Source organism: Vanacampus margaritifer, chromosome 8 (assembly GCF_051991255.1).
Source record: "Vanacampus margaritifer isolate UIUO_Vmar chromosome 8, RoL_Vmar_1.0, whole genome shotgun sequence".
Taxonomy (NCBI): Eukaryota; Metazoa; Chordata; class Actinopteri; order Syngnathiformes; family Syngnathidae; genus Vanacampus; species Vanacampus margaritifer.
In genome coordinates this window covers 11,131,455-11,154,445 of record NC_135439.1, presented here as the reverse complement: position 1 = coordinate 11,154,445, position 22,991 = coordinate 11,131,455, and the positions used below count along the sequence as shown (strand labels likewise).

The 22,991-nt window shown below is 41.3% G+C and overlaps 2 protein-coding genes across 2 annotated transcripts; one reads left to right on the top strand and one right to left on the bottom strand.

Annotated features, from left to right (window-relative positions):
• The first annotated feature begins 20 nt into the window (after positions 1-20).
• LOC144056043 (msx2-interacting protein) lies at positions 21-17,376 on the top strand. Its single transcript, XM_077572395.1, has 14 exons — positions 21-370; positions 1,359-1,673; positions 4,200-4,676; positions 4,816-4,970; positions 5,177-5,377; positions 7,371-7,522; positions 7,601-7,726; positions 7,810-7,923; positions 8,029-8,142; positions 8,226-8,326; positions 8,553-15,681; positions 15,792-15,986; positions 16,084-16,242; positions 16,418-17,376. Exons 1-14 carry the CDS (start codon positions 288-290, stop codon positions 16,547-16,549), a joined length of 9,453 nt encoding a protein of 3,150 aa, XP_077428521.1. The 5' UTR covers positions 21-287; the 3' UTR covers positions 16,550-17,376.
• On the bottom strand, positions 17,325-22,853 carry prkar2ab (protein kinase, cAMP-dependent, regulatory, type II, alpha, B). Its single transcript, XM_077572396.1, has 10 exons — positions 22,517-22,853; positions 22,389-22,424; positions 22,080-22,219; positions 21,049-21,155; positions 20,825-20,978; positions 20,635-20,736; positions 20,496-20,570; positions 20,350-20,415; positions 19,326-19,464; positions 17,325-17,993 (listed from the first exon to the last, which is right to left on the bottom strand). Exons 1-10 carry the CDS (start codon positions 22,767-22,769, stop codon positions 17,869-17,871), a joined length of 1,197 nt encoding a protein of 398 aa, XP_077428522.1. The 5' UTR covers positions 22,770-22,853; the 3' UTR covers positions 17,325-17,868.
• Positions 22,854-22,991: the final 138 nt, after the last annotated feature.

Here is a 22,991-nt window from a genome sequence, read left to right as displayed (position 1 = left end):
TCCATTTTTTTTAAGCAAGAACCGCCACTGACGAGTCAACAACAGTTGGAGTCGTCCCTCCCAAGAAGCGCGTGCAACCTGTGCACGCGCAGCTCGCACCCCGAAGCGCGCTCTTGTGCCCGCCTCGAGGACGCATCGATAAAGCTACAAGAGCAGAGGGCGAGTAGGGCCGCGTCTCCTCGGTATAAATACGTAGTCGTTCATTTTGTTCCGACGGACCCTCCGGCCGGCTGGGATTTCAAACGCGCCTGATCATATGTGTGTGAAGGGGGAAAGCATAGCGCAAGATGGTTCGGGAAACCAGACACCTTTGGGTGGGGAATTTACCCGAACACGTCCGAGAGGAGAAAATTGTGGAGCATTTTAAAAGGTAGGTTACGCAAGAGGGGATTCTGTGGTGGCGGAGCAGCGCGCCATATACAACACTTAGCCGTCGCTGGCTAGCCAATGTCGACGCTAACGATGCTAATGTTAGCGTGTGTAAAGTTTGAGTGGTGGCTTTTTAAAGTTCTGCTCGGGTTCGACTACACAACGTCGCGGTTTCTAAGGGCACGTCGTACAAAGCGGGAACACCACGCCGTTGTTGACATTATTTGCCAAATTATCTAACTTTTGCTAATGCCGAGAAGCGAGCCGCTAGCCATCAAGCTACCACCCAGCCAACCATTTTGTGGCAAGTCAATTCGTTTTAATGATCGTTAGAAGACTCAACTACACACGTTTAACAGACACACAAATTTGAAATAGCGCAGCATTGTTTTTTGCAGCTAATATTTTTTTCCGTCAAGGCGTTACAGTCGTGCTATTACAAAACATTTCAGCCCAAATTTGCGGACAAATCAGCGAGTCGACTGGGCCCATCTTCAAATATTAGCTAGTTGTTGGGCTGCTTAAGCGCTCTTTATCAACGTTCTCAGTCTAGCTGTTACTTATCGTGTATGCACTTTAATAAAACGAGAGCTGGGCGTTCTTCTGTCATATGCAAGAAAGGTTGGAAAAGGTTAACTCAACATGACGTTATCGTATGGGAAAAAAGGGCCACTCGAGGAACTCCTCAACAAACGCTTCTACAAGAAAAGAAACATCTCCATTTTTAGCAGCAGCAACTGCAACTAATTTTGTATTGGTTGCATTAAATCTCATATAATCTCGATGTAGACGGTTCTCACTTATTTCCTTAGCTAAAACAGTTTATTCCGTTTGGTAATGCAGCCTGCTTGACTACTTGTATACATTTTAAGATTACTTCGTTTTTCCTCCAATAACGGTAATATTTGCTGCCTGTTGCGTTTGCATGAAGTATGCATTACTCTTATCTTGAGTTAATCAATTCCATTTGATTTCATCCATTTTCTCAGGTATGGACGTGTGGAGAGTGTTAAGGTCCTGCGGAAGCGGGGGTCAGAAGGCGGTGTTGCAGCCTTTGTGGATTTTGTGGATATTAAAAGCGCTCAGAAGGCTCACAATGCCGTCAACAAAATGGGTGACAGGGACCTTCGGACTGACTACAATGAACCTGGGTCAGTCCCAAGTGCTGTTCGGGGCCTTGATGACACCTCGCCCTCGAGCACTCGAGACGTTGCAGGATTCTCTAGGGGAACAGTTGGACCTGTGTTTGGCCCCCCTGTGTCCCTTCACACCAGAGAGGGGCGTTATGAACGGAGGATAGATGGGTAAGTGGACATGGTCACCAATCCGTGGAAATCTCGGTATGAGAGAGGTGTAATACCTAATCACATAGTTGGGTTTATTCCGAAGGGATGTATGCCTCATTGGGGTCTCAAAAAGGTAATCTAGGGATCGTTCCACCTTTCGTCATAATTGACTTGCCATGCCCATGGGATTAAGTAAATTAACCACACTTTATGATTTCTTAAGGTTACATTAATACAAAGTCTGTTTATGGATATTACACCCAAAAGGAATATCCTGGCGAGTTCTGGATTTATGTTGTTGGAAATTACCCCTTCCTGGGAGCCTTTGGATGTTTTAAAGCCATTTTTTCCCTCCAGGACATGGATCTAAGTTTTTATTTTGAGTCAAGACCTGAAAACTGGAAGTAAATCCCTGCCATGGTGGATTCACAGGTATTGGGTATTTTATCATAACCTTTTTAAGGACTACCTACATCTGGTTATCCTTTTGTCTATCTTGGCAACTGCTGATAGCTGGATTACTTTTTTTTTTTTTCAACCATTTTTGAATCCATGGATACTGCTTACTCTGAATCTGGATCTTAATCATTACACAATAAAGGCCAAAATATTTAGTGCCCTTTTTTTTGCCAACTTTAGCACAAATTGAAATAGAGTAGCTCAATTTCCTATGAAATGTGGACGTTATACCAAGAAGACTTCACAAGACCACAGAGGATCCCACTTACCATCCAGGGAGGTTTATGGAGCTATTCCTGAAGATGCCTGAAGATTGCACGATTGGACATACCCTCCTGGATGTATGCATTGGATATACTCACTTGAATCCTAGTATGGATTGGTGTAGCTGCCATTCAATGGATTACTTGTGTGTGGATGTAGCTGTGTGAGGTTCCCTGATCTGCAGTGAAAAGAGATCTGAAGATAAGGGTTTCAAAGTAATACCACGACCTCACGTCAGCCAGCAGGCACATCGGATACCATCCATGGAGTGTGGAATTATGCCATATCCAACAACTGGAATTTTATAGCTCGTTATGGCGGAGAAGAATTGTCTGCACAGCTTGTTCCATTTTACTTAATCTAATACTATGACAAAACCCAAGGAATACATTTTTGACTCCTAAAAAGTGGAATTTTTGAAAAATACTTTTTCCTTAGATGATCCATTTGGAGGTGACATGGACTTGGCTGAATTATCCTGAAGTTCAACCATCTTGCTATTATTATTTTTTTTAGAGCTTTATGTCCCTATGTTTTTTTTCCCCAGCTCTACATGTTTAGAAATCCATTAATTCTGTGGTTGTTTTATTTTTATTTTTTCCTCCCCTCATCCCGTGAAGGAAATTCCATTGCCTAATAGTGGATTATCTGATGGCCGCATGCTCTACAATAATTGAAGATTACTTGCAGTCTGATCGAAGAGAGCCATTTTTGGCATATTAGAATACCAGATTTTTCCTGTTGGTTTTTCATTCTGGCTCTCACATTCTGACCACCTAGATTTTATTTGGATTAGTTACAGTAACTTCTTTTCAAAAAGGTTGGTATTTCTCTGTCCTTTGCTTTTTCATCTTCCCCTGTTTGTCTGACATTGAATCACTTTTAGATAAACATTTGTGTTACACCTGACAAAAGAACACATATTCAGTAAATTAAATTAAATGTTTTGATTATTTCATAGCACGTCTGCCTCTCACAGTCGAGCGATCCAGATCTCCGCTCAGGCCCTTCTATGTGAAAGATCTTCTCCCCCTGCATGCGTGTTGTTGTTTTTTTAATGGCTATTCTGTCTTAATCCTACATGCGAAAACATGAATTGTTTGGGTGTACCTGCCCTGTGTCTGGTGACTAGTCCAGGGCTTGCCCCCTTTCTCGCCCAAAGTATCTGGGTAAAAGCCCTCAAGCTCACCAAAACATTTTTAATTTTAACTTATATTTTACTTATTAAATTAAAATGACAGTTAAATTCACAATGTCATGCAATGTGAAACTAGAGATTTTTTTATTTTACACTACCTCTTAAAATATTAGGTGTGGCTTTTTGATCACAATTGACTTTTTATTATTTGGACATTACAGGTCCTTATCTAAAGCTTTGTAATGTTGCCCTCTATCCACATTCTGTAGTGCTGATCCTCATTAAGGTCACGGGCAGCCGGGTGGGCTGGAGCCTATCTCGGCTGACTTTGGGCGGTAGGTAGGGTAGGCATTTCATGCTCACATTTAAACCTATGGACAATCTAGAGTCTTGAATGACCAGAAACATCTTTTGAATGTGGGAAGAAGCAGTGTTCTCAGAGAAACCAATGCAAGCATATGGAGAACGTGCAAACTCTCACAGGAAGGCCAGAGCCTGTATTCAAACCCTTCATCTTAAGACTGTGAATCAAAATGAACTAACCGCTTGTACACAGATTAAATACCAACAATTTGGGCGAAAAACTTCATTGGCCGTTGACAATATGCAATACAGAATGCAAAGCTGCATGTCAAGAATCCTATTAACCTGTTTCTCTTCTCTATCTTCTTGTCATTTTGCAGTAGTTCAGAAACCCGTGAACGTGCGTATGACCACAGCCCATATGGACACCATGAGCGCAGTGGCACATTTGACAGACAGCGGCACTACAATGCGGACTATTACAGGGAGCGCTCTTTGTTTGCTACTGCCAGTGCAGGGAGCAGTGCCATCAGCGGAACATTTGAGGCATCAGACCCTCATTTTGACTCTAGAATTCGAGACCCCTTCTCCCTTGCGCCTGCGACACGTCGCGACCTCTACAGAGATGATAGAGGACGGCGTGTTGATCGAACGTACCATCACCGCCGGAGCCGATCGTCCCATTCCTCACAGTCTCGACATCCTTCCCCCCAACGGACAACTGGACAGACTTCCAAAACTGCTCATTCCCCTAAGCGAGCTCTTCTGTCCCCTGGAAGAGGCCCACAGTCTCAATCTCGCAGCAGATCTTCAAGCTCTGATTCCGTGAGCAGCACCAGCAGTACAGGCAGTGGCAGGTGGGACAGGTTTTGTTACTTCCGGGTAAATTGATGATGTATTATTAACGTACCTCATCTGTCTTCAACATTAAATCATGTTGTCTTAATGTACCACTCAGACTAGCAAATATGTTATAATGTACTCTTTTGACTGCAGCGACTCCAACAGCAGCTCAAGCGATGGATCCCGAGCGCGTTCTGTTCAGTCGTCAGCCGCACATGCACCACCTCAGTCATCAATGGTGCTTGATTCGGATGAGCCCCGTAGAAGCTTTGGGATTAAAGTGCAAAACCTACCAGCACGGTCCACAGGTGAGTTTCATAAAATGAAATGGGCTTCAACTTCCCGTTTAAGTGGTGATCTGAGTGTTAAAACTTTGATGGATGATTGCTCTTAGACATTGTTGGTGGCAGATGTCATGTAGGTTGTAATCAGTAATATTTGTAAAAAATAAATGAAATAAGACATTTTAATGTGATTACGCAGACTTATGAAAATGAAATGATTTTCTCTTCAGATACAAGCTTAAAAGACGGATTATTCCATGAGTTCAAGAAATATGGCAAAGTGACCTCCGTGCAGATCCATGGAGCTTCAGAAGATCGCTATGGTTTGGTGTTCTTTAGACAGCAAGAGGATCAAGAGAAAGCCCTTAGTGTCGCTAAAGGAAAACTGTTCTTTGGCGTGCTGATAGAAGTCACAGCGTGGAATGGTCCTGGTAAGTGAGAACGCCTAAAATAATACAACTTTTTGAGTAAATTATTATTGCTGTCTGTTGACATTGTATGTAAACTCTTTTATACAAACACATTTACACCATTACTGTATGATGTACAGTCAGACCACAGAATTTTTGGAAACAATTGGCTTTCTCTTAAAATTGTGGTTATGTTGATGAATTACTCTAGCACTGCATACCAGTGTAAAACAATAAAAATTTAATTGCATAGAATAGGAGTCATCGATTGCGCTGCTATGAAACTCCACCGCTGTGTAAATTGCTAGGGTAATGATTGCAGTTAGCGCTGGAATAGCTATGCAACGCAGTGACAACTGACGACACATACTTGATATCAATGATTGCCTTGCGATTGGTTGACAACCAGTCCAAAATGTACTCTGCCTCTTGCTACCTTGTTAATACAATGTTCGAGTCGCTCATGACTGACTGTTCATGCCTACTCATTTTCATATCAAACACAAAGATGTGGTGGTGATTGGATGAAATTGCAAGCTTGTGCTTAATTCCCACGGGTATTTAAATTTTGGTGCATTTGTTATTTAGGCAATGAAAATTCCCGTAGGGCCTGTGAGTGCACTTATCTACACCATGTGGTGTAAAGTTAATAAAAAAATATTATATATATATATATATATATATATATATATATATATATATATATATATATATATATATATATATATATATATATATATATATATATATATATATATATATATATATAAAAAGGGTAACCAAGTGAGAAGTAGCTCGATCAGAACTAGCGGAAAGCATATGGCAGATAGCCATTCTGTGGTTAGCGCGGCAAGCCAATGCAGCAGTCAGCAGTGAAACTGTGCAAACAGATGTGACTCAAACGGACACCACCAGAATAGCAACATTCCTTAGAGGAGTCAAGATTTGAACATAGCCTCACTTCGCTCCTCCTCCCTCGCATTTCTGACAAAAGCCACACCTCCCCAACTAACTTCAAACATATGCACAAGATGTGCACGTTGGTTTTAGCCATTCCAGATACATTGCTAGCATGATTTAATCTCCTTGGAGTCTAGCAGCACACTATGGGCTGAATTTGTATGGCGCTAACCAGTAAAAATTTAGCAAATAGAACACAATTCGCAAAGCACGTGCAGATGGTGGAGTGCTAAAAAAAAAAAAAGGGGCGCTGCCAAGCAGATTGTGTCTCTGTGCACCTGTGTTGTGTGTATTTAAATGAGGTAATATGCATATATTTGGTTAAAAAATTGCCCACTTCAATGCAAATGAGCCTAATTGATATATAACCTCTAATTCACTAACAGCATTGCTAATAGCCACACACAGTTTGGGGGACAAAAATAATGTCTTTAGAAAGCTGGTGTGAATTTAGAGAAATCAATCGCTACCATATTTTGGTTTTCATGGGCGTTATGTCTTCTTCTCCATAGGCGTTTACTTCAGCTTAATGTCACTTGAACTTGAATTTAATGTCTATAAACTCCAAAATATTGAGAAGATTGTCGAGCTATTTTTAAGTTAAACAGAACATTTGACCATGGTATTACTAGGATTATAAATAAAAAATAAAACTTGTAGGCTTAGCCCACGGTCAAGTTTTATTGTAAATGTATTAAATATTTTTTTAAAGTGGTTACGCTAAAGCGATCCTATATTGCGGCGCCAGCATGTGCAACAAGTGTTAAACCTGCGTTGTCAGCTACAGAATGTGGCCGTAAATCCTTTGCTAAAGAAGCTGCCGCAGCCTGGGTTATTTTCTTACCTTTGTCTGATTTTTGGCAGTATTGTTGTTAGACTCATGTCATTTCTTGACAGTTTTTTCAGTATGATGATAATAATTAAAAAAAAAAAATGCTTTCAACCACCCAATTGATTTATAAAAGATGTTTTTCCATGGGTTAAAGTTTTGTTCTGATGCTAAAGTATATTCATACCATGATTTGTCATAATATGGACATATTTCTTTTCTTAGAAACGGAAAGTGAGAATGAGTTCAGGCCTCTGGATGGCAGGATAGATGAATTCCACCCAAAAGCCACCAGAACATTATTCATTGGCAACCTTGAGAAAACAACCAGCCGAGAACAACTTTTTGAAATTTTTCAACGCTTTGGAGAAATTGTCGTAAGATACCATCTTACTGTGAACGTTCGTTCTGTGTGTATTTCATTGGCCTATAAATGTGTTTTTGTTCTCCACAAGGACATTGACATCAAGAAAATAAATGGAGTTCCTCAGTATGCATTTGTACAGTATTCTGATATTGCCAGTGTTTGCAAGGCAATTAAAAAGATGGATGGCGAGTATCTTGGCAGTAATAGACTAAAGGTAATGTACAACAAATGTGTTACTTTTTAGTGTGTCAGTTAAATCCTTACTTTTTGTGCAATGTTTATTGTCATTTGTTTTAGCTTGGTTTTGGGAAAAGTATGCCCACAGCGTGTGTTTGGCTTGATGGACTGACAACCAATATTACAGAGCAGTACCTCACGCGCCATTTCTGTCGTTATGGACATGTTGTCAAGGTATGGTGTTGTCTATTTCTCAGATTTTTTTTTAATTTTATTTTATTACGTCCATCAGATTGGCTTAAGCAATTTTTCTTTTCTCTTTATTTTATTTTTTTTTAGGTTTTATTTGACAGAATGAAAGGGATGGCCCTCATTTTCTACAACAACACAGATTTTGCTCAGAACGCTGTGAGAGAGACCAAAGGCTGGAAGATTGGAGGCAGCAAAATTAAGGTGACCTGATTAGTTGAATTTGGCTTTATGAATACTATAATAGATTAAAGTTTTAACATGATGTGACAATTTCTTTATAATAGGTGGACTTTGCAAGTCAAGAGAGCCAACTAGCATTCTTCAGAGCTATGCAGACATCTGGTCAAGACATTAGAGAGCTTTATGAAATCCCTCCTGAACGACGGTAAATTGTCTACATTGTTAATTGCATACTTGTAATATTTGATTAAATTCATGCCAGTTCAATTGTTAGAAAAAAAATCATCTAGATAGAATGGATCTGGTTTGTATGATAATAAATTTGTTTTTTAATCAATCGGGTTATTCAACCAAAATGTCTCTGGCTTGAAAGAAATTGTTTGGCAAACTCTGCTAATCTGCCTTCCTTTTATGACCTATTCATACAACAGGGAGGATCGCAGGCCCCTGTACCATGAATTTACAGCAGAGAGGGCTTACTATGAAACTATACGCACGCCTGGCCTTTACACAGAAGATGCTCGGAGAGAGTATGCTGCTCGCACTAGGGACCGATTCCCTGAATTAGAACATTTTCAAGGGGAACATTATGACCCACGTTACCATGAAGATCCACGGGACTACAGGGACTACAGAGATCCCTTTGAGCAAGACATTAGAAAATACACATATATTCAAAGAGAACGAGAACGTTTTGAAGCTGACAGAAGCAGATGGAGTCCCTCTCATCGGCGGCCAATTACCCCTGCAGTGTCACCATCACCGTCGGAGCGAGCTCCTAGAGAATCAGAGCGGCGAGTTTATAGCCAGTCCTCTGAAAGAAGTGATAGTGTAAGCTCACTCTCACCTCCACACTTTGAAAAAACTGAAAAGAATTTGCTAGAACATGCCTCAAAGAGTGAAAAGATCAGCCAACCCGATAAAGTGGTGGTTTCCGAGAAAACCAAGCGACCCAAACGAAAAGAGAGAGGTGAAAAAGCAGAGAGAGTCAAATCAAGGAAAGTAACGGGGCAATCACCATCCAATACACTCCCAGAAACAGAGCCTGATACTGCTCTGGAGGTAGGCACAGGAAGAGGAAAGGGAGCTGAACAAGATGCCCAAGACAGGCAGAAATATAAAGGAGATAATGACTCTATTACTGGAAATCAGTTCTCATCTGCTCACCATGACTCTGTGAAAAGCGAAAGATCTGAAACTGCAAAAGGTGATAATTCTGATATGGATGGAAAAAATCGACTCAAAAAACATATTAAAACTGAGACTGGAAATGATGGGAAAGATTCAACAGTGGATTCAGAACGCCTTGTCGCAAGAAAAAGGCGCTTTGCTGATTCAAGTGGAAGGACTGTGCATCAAAAGCGAAGCAAGCTTAATGAAGAGGATTGTAATCAATCACAAGATCCTAGTGCGATTGCACCATATGGGAAAGAGATAGACTCTGATAAACACAAAGATGCCCAACGTAGAGATTCAAGATTTAAAAGTGGAAATCCGAAGGATGTTCAAGAGGACGTTAAAGTATTGAGAGAGAAACCAGAGGGATCGTTGGACCCTCCTGAGTCGAAACGACTCCCAGCAGCCCACACTACATCCCGAAGATTTTCACATGAGGGAAATGCAGACCAAGGGTCTGCGAGAGAACAGGAACACGGTGGAATTTTCAAATTAAGTGGTCAGGCGCCTGAAACTGCGAAAAACGTCAAGGTTAAGGAGGAGCATGTTGATATTGACCTGTCTCAGAGTTACCGCAAGCAAATGGAGCTAAATAGACGGTTGCATCAGCAGCAACATCGAGAGTCTGACAAACTTGGAAAACCTGACAAATCAGGAAGTACACAAGAAAATGAAAGTGAAGATTTGGAACACCGCAGTCTCGTGCATGAAGTTGGTAAACCACCTGAGGATGTCACAGATAATTTTCCCTCTCACAAACAAAAGAAGCTTGACCACTTTGACACTGAAGGAATTAAGAGAGAGCGTGTCTACAGGAGCTTCAGGCAAAAAAGTGAAGATCCTGAATGGAACAACACTTCCTCTCCAGGACACCAGTTTCCTCACCATACAGAGGATGACTTTGATCATTCTCAGAAAGAGCTTGCCAGAAATGAAAAAATGAACCCCGATTTGGAGCTGCTTGCCAAAAGGACACATAATGCACATGTAAATAAAGCCAACACACCCAATACAGAAGAGGATCAACAAAAGCGATGGGAGAGCAGAGTGAAGCGAAACATGCTACCTGACATAAACTTTTCTAGAAATCTAAACAAAAATGTTCACAACCGCAAACGTTCGGAATATGGTGTTTGGCATGATATAGAGCCAGGGGAGGTTAGATCAGACTCTGAAGAGGATCGAGAAGCCAAACCCCGTTCTCCTGTGGCATCTACTTCAAAGTCTTTTTCAGAGAGGCCGAGGGGTGAGAGATTCTCAGACCCAAAAATAGCACATCTTGAAAGAAATAAATTCTACTCCTTTGCACTTGACCAGACGATCACACCAGATACAAAGGCTCTACTTGAGCGTGCAAAATCTCTCTCATCTTCCAGAGAAGATAACTGGTCCTTCTTAGATTACGATTCTCACTTTGCAAGTTTACGTAACCGGAAAGATACAGAGAAGATAGAATCAACACCACGGCCTACACCATCATGGTATATGAAAAAGAAAAAGATCCGAAGTGGATCTGAAGATAAACTTGATGATCGAAAAGAAGAGCCAAAGCCAGAAGCACAAGAACGAAGAGAGTTGTTTGCCTCCCGTTTCCTTCACAGCCCTGTTTTTGAATTGGACTCTCGACGACTTCAGCATCTGGAACGAAAATATGAAGAAGCTGAGCTTGCTCAAAATCAAAGTAATCAGCATGGAAGTATAGATGGTGAACTTGACTCTGGTCCAGTGGTTCTTTTCCATAGTCGGTTTTTGGAATTTACAAGATTGCAGCAACAAAAGAATAAGACCCAACCGCAAAAAATGATAGAGGAGATGGAAATTGAAAAAGCATCAACAGAAAAGCCAGAAATATTGCAATCACCTGAAACTAAAGATTCTATTACTGGGCCAGAAATAAAGCCCATCAGTCCTGCTGAGGAGTTAGACACTATCTCACATATGGTGCTAAAAGACCTTCCTCCAATAGAACAGATGTCTCAATTACCCACTGAACCATCTCCTACTATGGTTTTCATAAAGCAGGAAAAAGAAATCGAACCTGAAACTCTGCCTGTGCATTATCCACCAACTGAGACTACCACTTATTCAGAAGATGTATTTGTCAAACATGAAACCAATTATTTAGAGGATAATTACAAACTTTCTCCTTCTGAAATCAAAGTGGATGATGTTGCAGAAGATGTCAAACCTGCTGTAGAAGAGCAGAGTAGCTGCAGTTTGCATGAATTTGTAAGCAGTTCAGAACCAGACGTTGATTATGTGACAACACATACTGAAGTCCCCCAAGCCGTAAGTTCTACACTACCGACTCATGAAGAGTGTATAGTGCAGAAAGAGCCATACTGCCCAGTTTCAGAGCCTGAGGAAGAGAAAACACTTGAAATTAAAGAGTCCAACGACGATGTCAACACAGAGGGAAACTCTGCTCCTAAGGACTATAAAACAAAAGAAATGAAGACTAATAAGAGCAAACCATCTCCAACAGAAGTTGCCTCAACTGTTGTACCTGCATCAGCTCCTGAAAAACAAGCCACGCGAAAGAGTGAGCGCATTGACAAAGAGAAACTGAAACGTGGTTCCTCTCCAAGGGCGGAATCTAAGTCTACAGGCAAATCTCCCCTTCACGGCTCGGATGCTGATGTCTCGGAGCAGAGCATATCATCAGGCAGAGCCAGACGTAGGAATGTGAAATCTGTGTATGCGACCCCGGTTGAAGATGAAGTGCCATGTCGTACTGCAAAGGATATTCATGAGTCCCCACGTTCTGCAAGAAAACGGGCTACAGATAAAGACCCTACACACCAGCAGAACAATGATCAAGATGTACCCGCTCCCACTCCTCCAGTTAAACGTGGCCGCCCCCCCAAGAAGAAGCAGGGCGAAGTTGCTTCAGCAATTAAAATAGACAAAATAAAAATGGAAAACAAAGCGGCAGAGCCAAATGAATCTGAGAGTTGTGAAAGAATCCCAAGAAATTTGAAGGGAAAATCCTCCCCTAGTGCCACAAAAGGTTCTACTAGTCACTTGTCTACAACACAACTATGTGGATCAACAAAAAAAGGAGAACAATTAGAGTTGACAGAGGGCAATGATCAGGTAATGGATTGTACTGATGAGAATACCTTGACTTTGCTAGATGCACCTAAAGAAGCCCGATCACCTCAAGTTGACCAAACAAAAGAGGAAAAAGACAAACACAAAAGAGAAATGGTCAAAGACAATGATCCTCTTAATGAAAAAATTTATGAAGATTCATCGAATGGCAAAGAGGAAGATCCCCTTGCGCTGGAAGAAAAAAGCACCACAGAAAAAGATAAGCTTGTTAAAGGAAAAAGCAAGTCACCAAGGACCCCAAAATCTCCTGTTCTGAAGAACCTAAAGATCAGACTCAATGTTAAAGAGGTTAAAGATCATGTTTCAAAGTGCACCAGTAGAGGTACTAATAGTGAAGACGGTGAAATTTCTTTTTTGGAAAGTAAGGAACATCTGGAAACATCTAAAAATTTAAGTTCACACGAGATGGAATTGGAACAGGCCCTGGAGAACATTGCCAAACTCACAGATCCGTCTTTTCCAAGAGAACCTCAAACTCCAACTGGCCCAATCACAGACTTGAAAGGCTTCTCAGATGAAGAAAAAACGAATCCAGCTAGTGAAACGGAACTCATTGCTGCTATTGACTCCATTACTGCCGAAGATGTAGCCGTGTCTGTATCCCAAGCACCATCTATAAGCGTTGATATAAGTTCAGAACCAGAGATGCAAGAATCAATTCAGCCGGCCAAAGACGACGAACCTGAAATGAGTACTGTTAATATCCAAGAGGGGCCTCTCCTGCCAGCCACACCCAAAAAGGGCAATAAGGGAAGACCTAAAACACATAAACGTCCTAAAGGCCAAAAGCAAGCACGGAAAGATTCAAAAGAACCTCCACTAAATGACGAGACCTCAACTCTTTTAGTTCAGAACACGGCTGGCTCCAGTATAAAGATTGTCCCAGAAATTGTTCCATCAGCAGCCACTGCTGCCGTTATCACCCCCACTTCATGGAAGCCAGAACCAGAGCCTCTGGCTATCAAGGCACCTGATGTGAAAGAGTCAGAATCAGCCACTGAAGAGCAAATTCAACGTATCAAAACTGTTTACCCCCAGTCCAAAAGTCCAGTTGGCCCTAAGCCACAATCACCCTCCCTGTCACCATTAGCATGCAGACCAAATATTAAACCCATTCAAAACAGTAGAGCGCCTGTCTCTCCACCGGATTGGCTCCGCCCCTCTGTAGATACAGTTGCTCCTTCTTTACCAGCCTTGCCATTAGCACCCAAGGAAAATCAACACTCACCTGACTCTGAAAATACAGACATCGAACGTGGCTCAAGCGATCTGAGGCAGATTCTTTTGAAACACAAAACAATTTCTCTGCCGGGGAGCAGCTATGTACCAATTAATCCGCCCGCAGTCCAAGATCAGATCCTGACTGAGCGGAATACTACTTTAGCAGGTGTGCCAAATAAATCACCGCTACCCGATTGCAGATTGTCATCTCAGTCTGTCCGAACACCAGCTACACAACCATCTCCTGAGACCAAGTCTGTGATCTCTGTCATTGCATCCACTGCATTGCACCCCTCGGTTATTAGTCGTGTATGCCTGCCTCCTGAGCATGAAGACAAAGTGAATCAGGGTGTGGACATGGCTCTACCTAAACACAACTACAGGCCCAGCAAAGATGACCCTGGACCCTACCATGGACCAACTATAGGTGATGAAGGGGGAAGTGCTACACGCTTTATTGTTGAAAGTTCCACTCTTAGTACAGGATCTTGCCCAGGTCTCAGGGTGAATACATCTGAAGGCGTAGTGGTACTCAGCCACTCGGGACAAAAAACCGAGGGACCTCAACGGATAAGTGCAAAAATAAGTCAAATCCCACAAGCAACCGCAGGTGACATGGAATCTCAGCAGCTGGTATCTATGCCTCAAATTAAACAAGAAATGTACAGTCATCCACAGTCGGGCCTTCAGAAAGGATCTTTTCAGACGGATCATCATTCTGGTAAGACGCAGTCAGCTTTTTCTTCTAATAAACAAGAAGGCACAAGTTTGGAGAAAATGGAGCCTACTTATCACTCCGGTCCTCAAGGAGTAGTCAAGCGTCTTGCGCAGGGAGTTGGCAATCAAAGTATGAGCTCAATGTACCTCCAGGAGTACCTACCTACAAAGCATCAGAAGAAAATAGACAGTGGAGATTCACATAGTACAGATGGTTCGAAGGCGCAGTGGGCCTCGGCCATAAGTCCGGCAATAAGTCCACATTTGCCCTCTCCTCCTGGAAATCACGTGGGCTTTGTTACGGCTGCTGGTGACCGAACTCCTTCGCATCTCGGTGGCAACAAACAGGAACCGCGATCCCCGCGAAAGTCAAGTCATCCGCATTCTCAGTTTACAAAAGTGTCCTCGCCCATTGGGTCTTCATCACCCAAGGGCATACCAGTGATGTTACCCACCGGGCTTCCCGCCATGCAACAGTTCATCACCGGTGTGCATCATCCGGAGCAGTCAGTTATCATGCCACCTCACAGCGTGGCTGGAGGCTTGGGCCGAATGTCACCTCACCCTTCTACCCAGTCGATCCCGGTGGGACATCTGGTCCAGGGAGACGTTCGGGTCAATACTCCCCCACTTTCCGTGATGAGCTACGGGATGCATAGCGAGTCTCTTGCGTCTCCCTGGTCTGGTTCCATGCAGCAGCGGCCTACTTCACCCCAAACTGCTAGCAGAGACAAAGTCCTCAAGGTGAACCCGAGTGCTTTGAGGAGTCACGACGTCGACCAAGAAGAGTCGAGACGCTTCCACCAGCAAGGACGACAGCCTGCCGCGCAATTAAAACCAGAGACGATGCAGTCAGATCCTCGGGGTGGGTTCCGAAGTGGTGTGCCAATTGAAGCATATATGGCGCAAAGAGAGATGCGTGCGCTCTTACACCAACAGGGAGAGCGTTCGTCCACGGACCCTCATTCCGGGCACCTTCAAGAGTCCCATCCCCCTACCTCTGCACCTTCCAGTTTGCCCATGTCTTTGTCTCCAAGGGCACACATTCTGCCTAAGGCTGTTTCCGAGAAGGATTTATCAAAGCCATTAGAGGCTAAAAGGCCCCACTCCCCTCTTCCTAAAGACGGATTAATGGGAATCCGGCAGCCGGGACCTACAATATCATCTCCGCAGAGAGCTGCGCTCATGCCACCAGGACTAAGCGGCGCCTTCCCAGAGTACTCTCAGATGTACCCGAACCCAAGAGGCGTCCATTCCCAGATGCCGGACACGACGCATATTGTTCCTGATGGCAAGATTGCGCAGCCTGTCAATATGGTGCAGTTGCTCACAGTAAGAGAAATCTTTTTACAAAATGTCTTTTTGTAAGCCACTGAATTTTTTTATTTTTTTTTTTAAAACACATTCTTGTCTTTCTCCCTCTCTTCTCGAAACTTTTACAGAAATACCCGATTGTTTGGCAAGGGCTGCTTGCGCTAAAGAACGACACAGCGGCAGTCCAGTTGCATTTTGTGTGCGGCAACAAAGCATTGGCTCATCGATCACTGCCGCTCCAGGAAGGTGGCGCCTTCCTCCGGATTGTCCAGAGGATGAGACTCGAGGCTTCTCAGCTAGAGAGCGTAGCCAGAAGAATGACAGTATGTTCTCACAGCCTTCTCGCCAGTTGGCTCGCGGATCCTGTCATTTCCTCGCTTTTTATTGAGTCATGGCTTGTTTGTGTTTGTGTTGCTCCAGGGGGAGTGCGACTTCTGTCTTCTGCTTGCTTTGCCGTGTGGACGAGATCAAGACGACGTACTGAACCAGACGCAAGCTCTTAAGTCTGCCTTTATAAACTACTTGCAGACAAAGTTGGCGGCTGGCATTATTAATATCCCAAATCCAGGTTCCAATCAGGTGAAGCCTAGTCATTGTTTATTATTATTTTTTTAATTGATGTAATGTTGACATTTACTGTATGTTAAAAAAAAATAAAAATTGTTAGAGCTATTTCAGTGGCATTTATTTTGTGCTTTGATTGTAATGTTTTCAGTTGAGTAACTCATTTTTTGCATTTTGTTTTTTTCCCCAGCCGGCCTTCGTGCTGCAGATTTTCCCACCATGTGAATTTTCAGAGAGCCACTTATCTCAGCTGGCCCCCGACCTTCTCAACAGGATCTCTAGTATCTCCCCTCACCTCATGATTGTCATCACCTCTGTCTGACCTTCACTGCGAGGGACTCTGTGTCACGGTTGGATGGGAAGAGCCACAGATGAGCCTCGGGAAACCAGAGGAATATGAGACTTTTTCTTTTTCTTGTCAGCCTTTTAACCTCCCACTTTTGTCATCCCATGTCTGGTCTTTTTGTCCTTCTCAAAATAACTCAGGGATGGACCAAACCAGAAACATGTCTCTTTTTGACCATTTCTGCTGTATTTCTATTTATTGGAGTTTTGACTTTTCTGTGAAGAGGAAAACAATCAAGATGCTTGATGAGTAAGAATGATTGACTGACCAGATGGCCTTTTTATTGATTCCCCCCCACAAGAGGATCATGGATGTACAAAAACAAAACAAAAAAAAAAGACATTTTGTTGTGTAATTTTAAATATGTACAGACATCCTCTACTGTGCTTACTTTAAGAGGAGGACTAATAAATCAGAGACCTTGCAGAGGACCACAGATTTTAATTCCACCAGCTTGGTTCATATTTTTTTTTTCCCACTACTGAAACGGTTTACACCTCTGGCACCTACACTTGCATTGCTCAAGCAACAGTTTCCTTTGGACATTTTGGAATATGGGACGTTGTACATATTTTAAATATTTAAACTTTGACAATGGAACTTGGAAACCTGGCAGAGACTTGAACTCTGGGATTGTACCAGAACACAGTATGGAAATAGATTGGTATTCTTGATTTCATTTTTTTTTTTTTCTTTGGGTGTAAATAATTGTAACACAAGAAGTTTAGCAAACTCTCCTGTGGAGTCTGCTGATGGCACTTCATATTTTGTAACTCAAATAAAAAAAAAATCTGAGAATATTACGTTATAATCCTTTATTTTTTCTTTATCAGATGGTTATTGTTTTGAGGGAAACAAGCTTCAAACTTTAATTTCAGGTTTATGGAGTTGCTGTGTCCTAATAGAAACTAGTGTGGTTTCATAAAAAAAATGACCAGGCTAATAATAATTTTGGGCTCAACTGTACATTAAAAGCACTAGAAATTAACTCTCAGGATTAGTGGCAAAAAAAGATGATTTAAATGAAGCCGAGTACTAATGTAGAGTACAATAGTACTGTATAATCTATGCTAAACACGAGCTGTAGTTTTTTTTTTTTCAGTGAAATGTTAAATAAATTGGTTTTATAATAAGTATTTTTTTTTATTATTGTAGAGGGCAGTACACAACAAATATAGTAATTAATATTTGTATAAAGCCATCGAGGGGATATTTCTGTGGGGCCATGTTTTTTTTTTTAATTGTCTATCTGGGTTTCATACAATTTAAAAACAATTTTAAAAAACTTGTACATGTTAATGTTTTAAATCCACGCTAGAGCCAAACAATGCCACAAGCTGGTCTTCATACTGGGAGATGTTCCTCTTCATGATCTCCTTACAAGGGCCCAACAAGCGCTCAAACGCCTGGATGTCAATCACTACAACAAACGGTAAATTCACGTCAGTACATCTTTACAAAGGATTACTGTGTAAGCTAATGCAATGCCATATCTGAAAAAAAGTGTCAAGTACAATTGTAGTTGAGTCGATGTCACCATAAAGTGCCTTTTGAGACTTAACCAATTTTACACACACAAAAAAAAAAGGAAAAAAGTTATTTAACCATTTCAACCTACCAGGTTAATTGCATTAAATAGATGTTATGTTATCAGAAATGCACATACATTCCCAATGTACATGCAAACAGCAAAATACGTTGGACATTGACAGAGTGGACATTTTCTTGGCTAACGATAACAATGTAAGTCGTACGGTTGTTAGTGGCTTAAATTGTCCTTCAATGTCAGTTTTGATATCACTCATGCAGTACATTTGACTTATTGAGGATATGAACGACGTACAATGTAAAAATAGTTCAAGTATCACATAAGGGCACGCTAGATTAACACCGCACTTGTTTTTCCATTTGTTTATCAGACAAAATGTATGGATGTTAGTCTGTGCTATCTTAATTTGAATTTTGAGTCACAACACCGATTTTTTTTTTTTTACCCTCAAATTTTCAATGAGATGAATGCATCTAAAAAACGACAACCGCTAGGTAGCTGGCTAGTTAGCATGAGAGTGTCAGTGTCACATGACCTGTGAAGTGTAACATGATTGGCTGGAAGTTGGATGAATTGAGAAAGTACATTTACATATTACATTTAGATTTTATATACTGTAGAATGTAGATACATGTATATAAACGGATGGTATTTTGTTGCCATCTTTTAATTTTGAATTTAAATATATTTTTTAACAAAAAAAATTGAGATTTCCCCCCCACACACTTATTGAATGATTTAAAAAAAAAAAAAAAGTTTTTAGAACTTCATACTTGGAAATTCAAATCCAAATTCGGACAATGTTAAAATTGGGATAACACAGATTTACTTTCAAATAGACACATTACATAAATATTTGCTGTAATGATATAAATATGACATTGAGATTATGAACTGCGCACAATAAAATAGTAATTGAATTCATCAAGCGGCGCAAGAAAGCATGATCAGTTACAAATTAATTTATAGCTTAGCACTGTTATTTATACAAATATTATGTAATTATGACTTCTGCACTAGCATAGGTTTGTGATTGACTACGTTATAACAAATTTGGGTTAGTTTGTGAATGAAACTACACCACAAACTGAGAACCATCCTGTATAGATTGTCGCGTTTCTGTGTTTTTTTTTTTGTTCAAAGAGAAAAAACAGGTAAACAAAATAATAATAATAGGAGAGGTCAGTAGCTGGATTACATTACCTAAACATTTGGTTTCTCCAACAGCATAAACGGACGCTGCGCGAGATTTATTGGTGACGAGTGCGAGCTCCCCAAAATATTGTCCTCGAGAGCAACGGGCCACCTCGACCTCAGTGTCGTCCTGCTGGCCTGCCTTTGTCTATTATCCAACACAAAAAGTTGTGACATTACAGAGATGGCAAAAGTAGGCAAACTTTATGATACTTTATGACAAAGTTAAGTACTGATAAGGGAAACGTAGAAAGAAATGTAAGTTACTGAAAAATGAAACTGGCAGTATCCATTTTTATAACTTTTCACAACAAAAACGTCTCTACACAGGTCTTTTATTAACTTTCGTATTGCTTGTAGCCTATTGAGAAGAAAATAAATTCACTTGCAACCCTATAAAATCATGGTGTTCCCATAGTTTTGCTAACATTGAGTAACAAAAAATGCTAACTAATGCTAGCTAGCTAACCACTGAAGTAATACACTAGTTGTGTTTTTTGTGTGTGTGTCTTTTTACACATTTGCCACATCAGCTTTGTCGTCAACATTAAAAAAAAAATCTGTGTAAGTTTTTTTTCTTCTTTTTTTTACTTTGACAGTAAACTTCATCTGGAAGTGACAGTAAACAGCTTGAAGCCTTGATTGCTCTCAAACAGACAAAAAATCAACAGGCACCATTCTAAAAGGCACAATTTGTAACAATTCCCCCCCCCCCCAAAATGTCTTTGCAACAATATTTTTATTTGACCATTTATGACACAACATTTTTAATTAGATTAGTAGATTAACACCTTAATGGGAACTCCTGCAATAGTTTTCAGATACGATTCAATTTCAAATGACCCACCCTCTTCTGCGGATGTGACGTCATGTGAGCAGAGTGGGGAAAATGCAGTTTAATTTTTCGGCCACAGGTGGCAGTAGCGACTCAAACTTCAATTTTCTGCGTTCAGTGGCTGTACAGATGCCTGAAAAACTACTTAAATAACGTAATATTCTTCCCACCGCTAATACAGAAGGTCATCAGACTTACTTTGCTTTTCATCATGATCCTCACTTGTCCCGATTCCACGATGTAGAAACAATCAGCCGAGTCTCCCTGCGGCCACACACGTGACGACACGTTTAGTCCATTCAAACCGACTTTGAAGGTCGCCATTCACACACCGTTTACGTTACCTGCGCTATGATACGCTCTCCATCTTTGAAGCATCGCGCTCCTAGAACATCCACAATCTTCATCCTCTCCGTGAGCTGTTAAAATTATGAAAATATCAGCACCATACACGTCAGAATTCAAGCCAAATTGTGCACAAACCTCCAAAGACTTCAGCAGAGGAACGCATTCAACAAAAGCCTCATACATCCTCCTCTTCTTTGCGTTATTTTTCACAATGAGCTTGTGGAAGGTGGCTCGGTCCTGCAACAGCACAAAATACGGTAACGTTTATGTCTCGTTTACGCTTTTTATTTTTTTTATTTTTTTTTAAGTGCTTGCAGTGGCCCACCAGGCCCCACAGGGCTCCTTCCTGTGTTGCCACGATGGTGGCAGCTCGCGGCGTGTTGTACATGAGAGCCAGCTCGCCAAAACTGCCCTTGTTGTCGTACTTTCCCACGCACACGCTCACCCCGTCCTTTGCCACCATTATATCATAAACGCCTCTGAAAGGAGACAAAATTTATATATATATATATATTATATATATATGAACAGAAAAAGGAAACCACTCACCTCTCTATGACATAGAAATTATCTCCATCATCTCCTTGGTCTATGATGTGCTCCTGAGGTTTGACCTGAACCTCGAACATCCCGTCCAAAACCTCGGAGAATTGCTCCTACGGTACGTGACACTCATTAGCAAGATGACTGCCCATAATCACACACGTTTTCCTAAGCCACTTACATTTTGATTTGATTGGGTTACTATTAACCCAAGGTTGGGTTCATTATTTTTGACCCAGCAGATTGGGGCATTATATAACTAGTAACGAACTAAGATTACACAAAAATCACGCTTGCAGGCCTGTTCTAAAAATAGCTCACCAGCGATGGGAAATTGTGATTTTCTAGGAATGTTGTAGAGGTCATCCTTCATTTGTCAATATTAACTCCTTCACTGCCTTTGACGGAAATACACGTCAAAAATCCATTTTAACAGTGCATTAACTCATTCACTGCCATTGACGGAAATACACGTCAAAAATCCATTTTAACTATTTCTATTAGTTTAACAATTATTTTCCCACTTTTGTTAAGAGTATGAAAACCTATAATTTTTTTATTGTACATTTGGAACAGATATAACATTTGTGATCAATCGTGAGTTAGCTATTGAAGTTAAGCGATTAATTATTAAAAAAATTGAATCGCCTGACGCGATTTAAGAAAAAAAAGCGAAAAAATTATTAAAAATTAGGGGCATCAGGCGATAAAAATTTGTAATCGTAATTGATCGCATGACTTCAGTAGTTAATTCACGATTAATCACAAATGTTGCATCTGTTCTAAATGTACAATAACAAATTCTGGGTTTTCATACTCTTGTTAACAAAAGTGGGAAAAATGTTAAACTAATAGAAATAGTGCAAATGAATTTTTGACGTCTATAGCCGTCAATGGCAGTGAATGAGTTAACAATACCATACTTAATATGGATTTTTTTCCTCCCACTCAGAAGTGTGTATTTAATTGGTAGCCCTTCGCATTAGTCAGTACCCAAAAAGTAGCTCTGAGTTTCAAACCAGTGACCTGGTGTGTACCTGCTCCAGTGTCTTAAAGAGTAAAATATCCTTGCAGGCGTCCTGAAGCCTGCGACGCTGCTCGTCCGTTTTGGGGTGCACGACTCGAGGCTCGGTGTCGTCATCCTCGTCGTCGTCGGGGTTGTAGGCCTCCGCGCAAACTGCATCAGCACACATTTTGGAATCGAAAAACCCATGCAAGCACAGGGAGGACATGCATAGTTCACACAGAAGGGCCGGATTTAAACCCTAACCTCAGAACTGTGGTACTAAACACTAACCACCGTGCTGCCAAGGTTTATAGTAAATAAATTGAAAGTTGCTACAGACCTGAAACTCTGCGGTTGCATTTACCAGTGGTGGATTCTGCAGATACATGTAATTACACATTTGTTACACCTTTATTACAACATTTTGACAAGACATTCAAATGTAAGTACCCTGGTAGTAATACTCACTAACAGGCTTCTCCTCCTCTACTTCTCCATCATCCTGGGCACTCTCATCAGAGTTTGCTGCAAAAGTGACCCCTTTCCGTGCCGCTTTGGCGCCACGCTTCTTAGCTGGCTGATCATTTTTCCGGTTTTCCAGAATTTCCGTAAAATGCTGTACGGCGAATTCCACCAAGTCTGGCGGCCTGTTGCGAAGAACCTGCACCGTGTACCCCTGGAGCAGCTCCTTCAGACCAGCTGGAATCTCTGAATTGCTCATTGTTGAGGTTCAAAGGTTGCCGAAAGGTTCCGTTGCGTTGTATCCACAAAACAAACCATGGGAAGACCCGCTTTACCCCCTCATGCGAACACACCTCATAGCATTAACAGACTCCTCCCTGTTGAATCTGCCACATTCACTTTATTGATTTCATTATTGAACACATCCCGTTGGAAAGTATCGACCTAAACTTTTCCCTGTTACACGTAACGAACGCTTGTC